Source organism: Scyliorhinus canicula, chromosome 3 (assembly GCF_902713615.1).
Source record: "Scyliorhinus canicula chromosome 3, sScyCan1.1, whole genome shotgun sequence".
NCBI classification, from domain to species: domain Eukaryota; kingdom Metazoa; phylum Chordata; class Chondrichthyes; order Carcharhiniformes; family Scyliorhinidae; genus Scyliorhinus; species Scyliorhinus canicula.
In genome coordinates this window covers 191,969,542-191,982,232 of record NC_052148.1, presented here as the reverse complement: position 1 = coordinate 191,982,232, position 12,691 = coordinate 191,969,542, and the positions used below count along the sequence as shown (strand labels likewise).

The 12,691-nt window shown below is 43.4% G+C and overlaps 1 protein-coding gene across 6 annotated transcripts in view; it reads right to left on the bottom strand.

Moving 5' to 3' along the window:
• Positions 1 to 12,691, bottom strand: part of LOC119963184 (hedgehog interacting protein) — a 286,709-nt gene that overhangs the window by 174,658 nt on the left and 99,360 nt on the right. For all 6 annotated transcript variants that reach the window (XM_038791916.1, XM_038791917.1, XM_038791919.1 and 3 more), the window contains exon 5: positions 1,436 to 1,587. In XM_038791916.1, coding sequence (XP_038647844.1) covers positions 1,436 to 1,587 — 152 coding nt within the window. The remainder of the gene's footprint in view (positions 1 to 1,435; positions 1,588 to 12,691) is intronic.

Genomic DNA, 12,691 nt, shown 5'->3' with positions numbered 1-12,691 from the left:
GCGGTCCGTGGGCCTAAGTGGGGTGCTCTTTTGGAGGGTCGGTGCAGATTCAATGGGCCGAATAGAGATTCTATGATTAACCTTTTAGTTAATGACATTCATTTACTTATGTTAATTCTTGTCCCTCACAGAGTCAAACTCCAAAAGGATTCATAAAGATCAACAGAACAGACTAGAAATGAACCAAACAATGATAATTCTTTGTAACTGTTTGACTTTAAAATTTTGTCTTAATGGTAGCAATGTTTAGCTATTCAGCTGAACTATTTAAATGAAGTTCTTAAAATATATCTACAAAACAGAAGGATGTCCTAACCATACTTTATATAGCTAATCACAGCTAATCACAATGGAAATAAAGCAATTAAAACGCCTAACAGCGTTTTTGGAAAATGTGAGTTTTTTTAACCTTAATATACAGAATTGATGGAGGCAATTCTATGCTAAAACTTGCTTTAAAGGGAAATAAACCAACCACAGCCAAATAATTGGGTTCTTGTTATTGGTTATCTTTACAGACAAATAAATATGTGGCATTTTAAAGAGCTTTAGAAATTTATCAGCATGTTAGTGTTTTGGTGTACCGCTAAACATTATGGATGGAATCCTGTGGCTCTCACTGTGGCGGGCGGTGGGAGGGGCATGAAATTAGGCTTACCTGAATCCAATGCCTTTCCACTTCCACCAAAATTAAGTTCTGGGTGGGAAAGCCCATGGTTGACCTGCCTCGCCGGCCTTAAGTCGGCAGTTAAAGACCTCTTAAGGGCCTCATCCTGCTGCTGCTGGTATTCACTCAGCTGCAAGTAAGCTTGTTGCCATGTGGCATGCAAAACAGATGAAACTGTGCAGAACACTTGTCACCTTGGTGTGGTTCAGGGAATGTCTTCATCAAATTCAATTAGTGCCTGACCAAAGGGCTGGACATTGGGATGGGGTGCTTCCTACAGAGAGCCACCCCGCTGCCCTTGTTCTCACCCCCTTACCTGCCACGCCTGTGACCCCCATCTGGCTAAATCCCACTCCCCTCCACATTACTTACCTGCATCCTGGGTCGTCCATGATCCTAGGACTCCAGGGGTGTCCTTACTGCAGTAGTCACAGCCTCCTCAGTGCTGCTGCTGAGCACAGGAGCTGCTAGCCTCTGATGGCCAGCAGCCCTCACTAGGCGGGACTTCCATCCTCAGGGGCCTGAGGGGCAGGCCCACCAGTGGTCTCGCCACTGCCTGTTTGGCTTGCGATTTAGTGGGCCTTCCCAAAAACAGGCACTGCAGATCTACTGCTGGCCCTCCAGCTTGCAGACGAGATCCCCAGTGCCACAACAAGATTCTGCCCCATGGCATTCACAGTGTAATTCACAGCAAAAAAAGTCCTGGTCGGTAATTAATATTCATAAAACATGCTGGAGCATAAGTATCTCATATTGTTAGTGCACTACCTGGACACAGTGTATTCGACTACTCTAAGAATGTGGTCGTGTGGTCCAATGGCCCATCGTTCTTGGTTGGTGGTATAAGAGACATAGAGCTTTCCATTTTTCTTGTATTTGGGATGGAATGTAAGGCTTAACAATCCTCTTTCATCTCCACCCTGTGGTTAAATTAAAAAAAACAAAGCATTGTAACGTTAAATATGTTCTTGATTTTGCTTCATCTGGAAACCAGTGCAGAATATCTTTCATTGGTATGGATAATGTGTTTATAAACTCCCTTTTTTCCTTTCTTGCATTGGCTATAACACACAAAGGGATTATAAAATATTTCCCCTTAAACAACTAACTTGGAACTATACATTTGTCACAACTGACGTGAGTACTGCATTGCACATTAAAACCTCTTACTGCACCATTGTAAAGTGATTTGTGTGTGTAATCTCAAGATCTCCATGAAGACACATCTAAATGCGAGGAAGAATTCTTTGTTCAGCTATTAACTTGCTTATACACTAAGGAAGACAAATGAGCCCAACACTAGCAGCCGTTTTCCCTGCTGTTAACATTCATAAAGCATTGAATACCACAGGGTGAGCTGTGAACTCCTTCCCTTGGCACTGCACTCCAAAAACAATTAAATTAATTGTTTAGCATATGAACTTTTCTTTACCCTGGAGGCAACTACATCAATTGTCACATCTATGGTGGTCTGCTTCTTTTTGTCTACAATAATTAATAGCCATTTTTCATTATTGGCTGTGTATTGGACAGTGGAGCTATGCAAGGAATGAAAATGATTCCTGTGTTTTTAATACTGCATATAGGACTAAAAATTACTTGCATGCTTTATATAATCCATCTCATTACATACAGGCTGGTGATTTTTTTTCTTTCAACTTATCCTTTATTGATTGGAAGCTGTGGTATAAGGCCATATGCTATAGTCTCAAAAATCTACCATAAATAAATTAGTTTTTGTTACTATGTATAGTCACTGACCAAAATTACCGACAATTTTGCATTTATAGTAATGATAAATTCAAAAGGACAGGCTTCTTGCGTGTACTTGTTTTCCAGGGTGTTTTGATTACAGCACACAGAGAAGTGCTACAATAAGCTGATGTCCGCACATCTAATTGCTCCAAAGCAACGCCAAAATAAGTTGAATTAATTATATTTTATACTAGCAGTAATAAGTCTGAATGTTGTTGATGCATTTCTGAAATTCTGCTTTGAGTGAATGCAGAAGGAACTTGGGGAACTCAGTTGTTGTAAGGTAGGTTCCACTGCACCTTTATTTCTCTGAAAGCAGAAAAGGCAGGAAAATGACAATGGACGGTTTTTGGGCAAAGAAAAAGATAAGTTCAAAAGAAAAATTTTAAACTCAAAAGAGATTAAAACTGTGATGCTGAAGGCAAATCATGAACCAATCAAAATACACGTTCAGAATTATTTAAACATATACAGCAGAATCAAAATGAAGTTAAAGGCTAAAAGGTGATAGAGAAGGAAAGTAGCAAAAAGAAAACAATAGGAATGCGATATATGGAGAAGGTAGTTACTTGGAATGTCAATGTGGTCATTTTTTTCTTCATTCACAGGATGTGGGTAATGATGACAAGACCAGGATTTATTATCCATCGCTAATTGCCTTTGAGAAAATGGTGATGAGTCACTTTTTGAACTGCTGTGATCTCTGTGGTGAAGGCACCCCCACATTGCTATTAGATAGGGAATTCCTGGATTTTGACTCAGCGAGGATGACGGAATAGTGACACATTTCCAAGACACGAAGATAAATGACTAGAAAGGGAACTTGATAATGCTGATGTTCCTGTGCGTCTCCTGCCCTTATCCTTCCGGATGGTCAAGGACGTGGGTTTGGGAGTTGCTGTCGAAGGAGCCTTGGAGAGTTGCTGCAGTGCACCTCGTAATGGTACACACTGCAGTCAAGGTCTGCCAGTGGTGGAGAGAGTGTATATTTAAGTTGGTGACAAGCTGGTTGGGTGTTGTTGGAGCTGCATTCATTAAAGCAAGTGGAAAGTATTTCATCACACTCCCGACTTTTATCTTGCAGATGCTGGAAAGGCTTTTGTGGCGTTAGGAGTTCAATCACTCGCCACAGAATTCCCAGCCTCTGACCCGCTCTTGTTGCTAGCCCAGTTAGGTTTCTGGTATGACTCCAGCTAGTGAAGACTTTTTCCCTGACTCCCACTGATTTCAATTTTACTCGGGTTCTTTGTTGCTACACTTGGTCAAATGCTGCCATGATGTTAAGGGCAGTCATTTGAGGATGGGTGTGTTTGTGGAGCCTCCTCCTATCATAGTTGTTTAATTGTCCATCACCATTTCTGATGAGATGTGGATCGACCTGCAGTGGTTCTGGGACTCTTCACATTGACTTTCTTGGTACCTGCCGCAAGCCCAGTCAAGCAGCTGTGTCTTTCAGGACTTGGCTAGCTCAGTCAGTAATGACATTAGTAAAATAATTTTTGGTGATGGGTACAAAAGTTCCCCGCCGAGAAAACATGGAGCCCTTGGTGCCTCAATTGCTTCTTCCAAGTGATGTCCAACATGGAAGAATATTGATTGATCAGTTGAAGGAAGGTGGTAAATAGTTTTCAGGATGTTTTTCTTGCCAATGTTTAACCTGGTGTTGTGAAATTTCATGGGGCTGCAGTTAATGTGCAGTAATTTCAGGACATCTCCCTCCTAACTGTATATCACTGTTGTCACATCTGATGGGTCTGACTTGCTGTTGGGTCAGACATACTCTGAGATGGTGAAAGAAGAGTCTGGGATGTTGGCTGAAAGCTGGAATTCTGAGAGTATGATTCTCAGATTGAGCTTAATTAGTCTCTCCCAATTTTACTACAAGTCCCTAGGTGTTAAAAAGGAGAACTCTGTAGGGTTTATTGGAATGGGTGTGTCTCTGTCATGTCTGAATCTGATGTTAGCTCAATTCTGTGTGGTCCATTTGGTTTTATTTTAACCATACTTTGTCTTGTGGTTTGATACAACTGAGTAGCTTGTTAAGCCATTTCAGAGGCTGGTTAAAAGTCAACCACATTGGATTTGATGTGGAGATGCCGGCATTGGACTGGGGTGAGCACAGTAAGAAGTCTTACAACACCAGGTTAAAGTCCAACATGTTCCTCAGGTGAGGGAGGAGCAGTGCTCCGAAAGCTAGTGTTTGAAACGAACATGTTGGACTTTAACCTGGTGTTGTAAGACTTCCTACCACATTGGATTTGGAATGATAGAAAGGCCAGACTAGGTGAGGAAGGTCAGTACTAAAGTAGATGGGTTTTTATGAAAATTCAATAACTATGTATTCACAAATACTGAAACTAAGGGCGCGATTCTCCCAGAGAGGGAGAAATCGTAAGGCTGGCGTCAAATCCGGGCGGGTTTGACGCCAGCCCCCCCCTCCCCGACCGGGAACCGATTCTGGTCCCTGGTCGGGGCTAGCATGCCGCCGCCGTAAACTCCGGCATCGCGGGCTTAACGAATTTCGTTAAGCCCGCTTGCCAGAGTTTGCGCCGGCTGACGCGTCACATGACGTCAGCCGCGCATGCGCGGATTGGAAGACTCCAACCCGCGCATGCGCGGATGACATCATCGCGCATTTGCGCGAAACCCGCGCATGCGCGAGCCGGGATGCCCCTCAGCCGCCCCGCGAAGTGATACAGCGGGGCGGCGGAAGGACAAAGAGTGCGCGGGTATCGGACCCGCTGCCCGCGATCGGTGCCCACCGATCGAGGGCCCATGGCACCCTTGGCACGGCCGTGGTACTGCCGTGCCAATCGGTGCCATGGTTTTAAAAATCGGCACTTTCCGGCCGTTTTTACGAACGGCCAGACCAGGTGTGTTTGCCGTTCGTAAAAACAGCCGTAAAGGGCTTGGAACTCGGCCCATCGGCCAGCTGAGAATCGCTGCTGGCCGTAAAAAAACGGCGGCAGCGATTCGTATCGGAAGTCGGGCGTGGGGGGGGGGGGAGAATAGCGGGAGGGCGTCAGACTAGCGTGGCCGTAAAATTTTACGAACCCTGCTATTCTCCGCACCGTCGTGAGTGCGGAGAATTGCGCCCTAAGCATTTTATCCCTGGTTTATATTTAATTAACTGATTTTAATTTCCAAGCCGCTGGATTTGAACTCTTGTCCCTTGATCATTCATCCAAGCCGCTGGATTACTGGTCCAGTAACATAACCAATTTGTTACCGTCCCCTGGAAGGAGGCACAATATGGAGAGATAGTCATAAAAATTATTTACAGTTACATGTGCAAACTTGTGGCAGATGGAATTTAATGTAGGCAAGTGTGAGGTTGCCATTTTGGACCAAAAATGGATAGAGCAGAGTACTTTTTAAATGGAAAGCGGTTAGGTACAGTGGAGACTTGGGGGTTAAGGTACATAGTTCTGGGGCTGGTTTATCACACTGGGCTAAATAGCTGGCTTGCAATGCAGAACAAGGCAACAGCGCTGGTTCAATTCCTGTACCGGCCTCCCCGGGGCTCTTCACTGTAACTTCTTTGAAGGCTACTTGTGACAATAAGTGATTATTATTATTAGTTCCTTAAAATGCCACGAACAAGTGCAGAAAATAATCAAAAAGGTTAATGGAATGCTAGCCTTTATATCTAGAGGATTGGAACACAAATACACAGGGGTTATGCTGAAACTATACAAAACCGTAGTTAGACTCCACTTGGAGTACTGAGAGCAGTTCTGGGCAGCACACCTCAGGAAGGATATTTTGGCCTTGGATGGAGTGCAATGTAAGTTTATGAAAGTGATCCCTAGATTACAGAGATTGAGTCATGGGGAGCGATTACCCAAATCAGACCTGCTTTCGCTGGAATTATGAAGGTTAAGGGATGATCTGATCGAAGTATTCAAGGTATTAACTGGAAAAAACAGGGTAGTTAAAGGTAAACTATTTCCACTGGTTGGAGATTCTAAAATAAGGGGGCATAGTCTAAGAATTAGGGCTAGACCGTTCAGGAGAGATGATAGGAAGAATCCCTTCACTCGAAAGGTGGTAGAGGTTTTAACTCTCTCCCACAAACAGCAGTTGAAGCTAGATCAGTTGTTCTTTTAAAATCTGAAATAGGTAGGTTTTTGTTATGTTCATAGAATTTACAGTGCAGAAGGAGGCCATTCGGCCCATCGAGTCTGCACCGGCTCTTGGAAAGCCCATACCTCCACCCTATCCCAATAACCCAGTAACCCCACCTAACACTAAGGGTAATTTGGACCCTAAGGGCAATTTATCACGGCCAATCCACCTAACCTGCACATCTTTGGACTGTGGGAGGAAACCCAGAGGAAACCCACGCACACACGGGGAGGATGTGCAGACTCCACACAGACAGTGACCCAAGCCGGGATTCGAACCTGGGACCCTGGAGCTGTGAAGCATTTGTGCTATCCACAAGGCTACCGTGCTGCCCGGTAAGACCATGAGACCAGAATTAGGCCACTCGGCCAATCGATTCTGCTCTACCATTCAATCATGGATGATATTTTTCACATCCCCATCCTCCTGCCTTCTCCCCATAACCCCTGATCTCCTTATTAATCAAGAATCTATCTATCTCTGTCTTAAACACAATGATTTGGCTGCTGCAGCCTTCTGCGGCAAAGAGTTCCACATTCACCACCCTCTGGTTGAAGAAATTCCTCCTCATCTCTGTTTCAAAGGATCGTCCCTTCAGTCTGAGATTGTGCCCTCTGGTTCTAGTTTCTCCTACAAGTGGAAACATCCTCTCCACATCCACTCTTTCCAGGCCTCGCAGTATCCTGTAAGTTTCAATAAGAACTCCCCTCATCCTTCTAAACTCCAATGAGTATAGACCCACAGTCCTCAAGGGTTCCTCATACGACAAACTCTTAATTCCAGGGATCATTCTTGTGAACCTCCTCTGGACTCTTTCCAAGGCCAGCACATCCTTCCTTAGATATGGGCCCCACAACTTCTCACAATACTCCAAATGGGGTCTGACCAGAGCCTTATACAGCCTCAGAAGTACATCTCTACCCTTGTATTCTAGCCCTCTCGACATGAATGCTAACATTGCATTTGCCTTCCTAACTACCGACTGAACCTGCACGTTAACCTTAAGAGAATCTTGAACAAGGACTCTCAAATTAAACAAAGATATTAAGGGATATGGGCGAAAGGTAGGTATATATAGTTAGGTCACAGTTCAGCCTTGATCTCACTGGACGACAGGACAGGCTCATGGGGCTGAATGGCCCACTCTTGCTCCTATGTTCCAGTGGACAGAGAGGTCTGATATCTTTTGCAATCCTCTTCCTATGAAAAGTGAATAGTGACATAATACCAAAGTTTTTGTGCTCCGCTAGGAATTTAAGAATGTATTTTTAACATATATGACAGAGTAACAACAAAACGTTTCAACTTTTCATTCAAGGCTTCTGACCTTGTTTTGATAGCTTGGCTGTTACAAGGAGACGTTCACTAATATGTCTGGGTGGGACCTTATCTCCATTTGGTCTCCATCTGTAATCTTTCTCATCATATCATGAAACAATCATGGTTATTTCATAGATTATAGAATTTACAGTGCAGAAGGAGGCCATTCGGCCCACCGAGTCTGCACCGGCTCTTGGAAAGAGCACCCTATCCAAACCCACACCTCCACCCTAGCCCCATTACCCAGTAACCCCACCCAACACTAAGGGCAATTTTGGACACTAAGGGCAATTTAGCATGACCAATGCAATTTAGCATAACATGACCCTAACCTGCACATCTTTGGACTGTGGGAGGAAACCGGAGCACCCGGAGGAAACCCACGCACACACGGGGAGAACGTGCAGACTCCGCACAGACAGTGACCCAAGCCGGGAATCGAACTTGGGACCCTGGAGCTGTGAAACAATTGTGCTAACCACTATGCTACCGTGCTGCCCTCCTTGTTCGCCTTCAAAATAATAATGAATGTTGAATTGTAATGGTAACCTATCTAAAAATGAACAAGAAGGTTATCTATGCTAAATTCATAGCATCTTGTTTTTATGTAGTGTTTTAACCAGTAAAACATCTATTGAGCTCACAGGAGAACATTAAACAAAATGACATCAAGTCACATGAGATAGTAGTAGGGTGTTACAATATGCCTGAATACTATTGGCTGGAGACTATTGGGTATCCCATAATGTATTTTAGAGCCAATCAACAAAATAGAAGAACAGAAATTAACTGAGGGATAAATTAAAAGGGGCCGCTCCTCGAAGGAGCATAGCCAAAAAGAACATAGAGGAACGGAAACTTAAAAAACATCAAATCAAAATGTGAAAACTGAGGTCAATAAAGGAATCCAACCCCTCCGGTGCCCACCGAGCACGAAAGGCCTCGAGTATGCCCGTGGACACTGCGTGCTCGTTCTCCAGGGACACCCAGCTGCAAATTAAGCCACGGAAGAGGGGCAGCCAGTCCGGTCGGAGGATCCCCTCGGTTGCCTGCTGCCTGGACCTGTTTATGGCAAGCTTCACCAGGCCCAGGAGCAGACTCACGAGGAGGTCCTCCGCCTTCCCTGTCCCCCTCCGCACCAGATGCCCATAGATCAGGAGCGTGGGCTGAAATGCAAACAAAACATTAACAACAATGTTGTTAAGAAACTAAAAAGGGCAAAGAAGAAAAGGTTGATCACAGGTTTACATTTCATGGAACATCTTTGAGGAAGGCGAACTAAGGGAAAAAACTGAGGCTTAGGGAGAGAGTCTTGAGATTTGGCCCTGGTCACTTTAATTCATGGTCACATCTAATTGTGCGGTGAAAATACGGGATGTTAGAGAAGGGCAGTTATCGTGAAGGTTGAGGAGCTGCAGAAAGTTAGAGATGGGGAGGGGCGAAGCCATAAGAGGGAATGAGAATTTTAAAATCAAGGTGTTGCTCAAACCCGCATAGGTAGATGAACGCAGGGTGATGGGTATACAGCACTTTGTGTGAATTAGGACATGGGTAGACATTTGCATGATCTCAAAAAGGTAACAAATTGGAGGCTGGCCTGGCCTGCATTCTAATAGTCATACCTGGGGTCAACAAAGGTGTGGATAAGAGCTCCAGTAGCAGGTGAGCTGAGGGGCAGATGTTGTTGGGTGTTTGAGGTGGAAAAGGAATAAGCTGTGTTATTGTTGGCCTGGGTAGGTGGTCAGAAGCCCATCTCAATCCTAATGTGATGGCAAGGTAGTGAACAATCTGGTTTCCTCAGCAGAAGAGAGACAGAGTAAGTGGCTTTTCGAGTGGAAAATATTGTTTTCCCAATATTTAATAGGAAACAATTCTACATAAGACCTCCATCGCCATATTTGTCCATCGAGACAACATTTAAGTCACTGGCTTCAATTAATACTGTTGGCTAAATTGTATCCTGTTTCCAGGTGCATATGTTGAAAAGACCTATTTTATCCAGGGAAAGGTATTATGCTACTTTAGTTACTGACAGGCAATGGTGATTATCTTGTGGTTCCATTAAGGAAATATATTTTCTGTAAGACTGGAGCAGATATATTTACATGTTTCTGGTGTCGATCTTAAGGGATTTACTGCTCTACTTTCCTGTAGCTACCCACTCTCCACAGTTGAATGAACAACTTTGGCCATTGCCTGACTATTTAAGTGACAATCCACTTGGATTCAAAAATATCAAAAATGAGATTTATTATGGGGAATCTTTGATTCGTCAGGTACTTGGGGGTAATAAACTTTATTGAGCAAACCCACTCATTGGAAAACAGATTATCAATATTTCACTTGCTGCTATTAAAATAAACGGAAAAAGTCCTTGGATACAAACTTCTCAAAAGGGAACAAAATTCCCAAGCGAGCGCATTTAGCTGCTTGCTTCCTGGCACTTACAGTGCTGAGAAACACATGGCTATTAAACTCAACTCGCTTTGAATAAGGGGCCTAAACGGGAAACATGCGGCCAAGGCGGCACAAAGCCCCGTTTTTTACAATGGGGGAACTCTGCTCGTCCGAACTCACTGTTGTAGTGAGAGATCAGGAGGACGTCATCCCTATCTCAGAGGACCACAAAAAAACTCCAACCTCCCCCCAACATGAACAGAACATGGGAGGGAGGGAGGGAGGCCAACACCCACGGCAGGCAAACAGGACCCATTGGCATAAAATGCCAGCCTGGCACCTCATGCACCCAGGTGGCACTGCCAGGGTACCACTCTGCCCAAAGGGAATGCAGCTGGGAGCCTCCGTTTGTGGGGTCGAGTGACAAACGACGAGTGCCTGAGGTTCCCGAGGCGAAGGGACTGAAACCCAAAGCCTCAGGTGCCTTGGGAATCTGCATATTAAAGTGAGGCTTACTATCTCACTCTAATATGCAGAATTTCCAAAAATTCCCCTTGCAATGTCCCCTTGCGTTGCGAGCTGGGTTGATCTCGGGAGCGGGGTCTCCCGGCTTTCACCGGCCACTCTCCCCCGTGGCGAGCTGCTTTTCCGGCGTAGCGTGCCCATAAGATCACACCCTATGGTTTCTAAAAGCAAAACTATATAATTTTTTCAAAAAGGTTTTTGATGTATTTGTCACAATCAGAAATTTTGATCATAATTGGGCTTAATTAGAATTCTTCCCATGTAATTGCATTCACTCCCATTCCTGTGGCATTGTGCCTACACTTTCATATGGGACCACCTCTGCTTCTCTGCCCAGAAGTGCTGACATCTTTCTTGAGGCTAAAAATATGCACGTCTTGTATTAAATTTTGGAATGTCTGTTCATTGTTTGCACTTCAGAAATGTGTCAACCTGAATTTCTAGCTCCCTGCCCTTCCCCCGCCAGAGTTCATAGTAATAAGAACGTGAAAAAAATCCTCAAGCTTGGTTTAAAAAGAATCCACGAACCATTGTTTTTTTTGCAATAGTTCCAAAGACAATCAAAATTCTTGCTTTAGACTTGATAAATCTGATAAGCACATTAGAAACAATATATTAAAATAAACAGCTAATCTCATCAGTACACAAGAGATTTATTTCCAGTTGCAGTAGCCAAGACATAAACTCAGCAGAGGTAACCTGCTGTTACAAGCCCTGAAGGTCTCTGCCAATAAATTTGGATATTATTTGCAACAAGATTACACCATATCCAGATTTCTAGATGCTTCCCCACAAAATAACAGATATAAGAGACCTCCTAGCAGTAAGCCATGCAGAAAAATGTTAAATGCTTTGAAACTACAGCATGCTTATAAACTGCTTGTCAATATTTGTATTTCGCTAAGATAGCCTTCAATGCTGAAGCCAAAGAGACTACAATTGTTAAGCGTCTTCCTTTGTCCAGTTATTTAAAAAACTTTTTGACATTTCAAATAGTTTCTGAAAGATTCAGCATTACACTCAAATGAAAATAGTACAACGGCTGGGAAGGGACACATTGAGCTGCAGATATTCATTGTTCTGCCTACGAAAGAGACCACAGCTCTATGATATATAGCACATACAAAATAAAATTCTGTTATATTGTTGTTGAAAGCACAAATAATGGGTAAATATTACTAAATTCAGGAATCCTGCAAGTGCAATATTTCATTTCACCCGCCACCACCAGAGTACTGCGGTGAAATGTTATGACCTAACACATTTACAACTCACAGCTTAATTACATAAATCTACAACCAGAAAACATGGTAACCACAGTTTACAAACCATGCAATCAGAACAGCAGCCAAACCAAGTTCAATCATTTAATCAGGATAATGATAGTCTGAATCATACAACTGGCCATAATATTAAAACCATCATTTGACAAAGACGCAAGACCTTCTTACTTCAGATGAAAGGTTTTCATTTTTTAAACATACTTAATTATTTAAATCAACAAAATTGCTTTCCGAACTATGAAACAATTAGGAAGATGGGAGTGGGAGTAGATGATTCAGCCCCTCTAGTTTCTTTTACTGCTATTCCACGAGATCAGGCTGATCTGCATCTTAATTCCAGTTACTCAACTTGGTTCCATAACCTCTATTAACCTCGCCTAACAAAAATTTTGAAACCTCAGTTTTGAAATTTCAATTGATCAACAGCTATTTGGAGAGAGTGTATTACATTAGCAACTTCAATTTAAATCGTCCCTTTAATGCAGTGAAGTGTCCCAAGATCCTTCACAGAAATGTTATCAAACAAAATTCACTTTGTGAGTAAGTGGTTCCTGACGCGGCTCCTGAACAGCTAGCTCTAATTTTAATATTTTGACTGCCCCAATAGCTTCTCTCT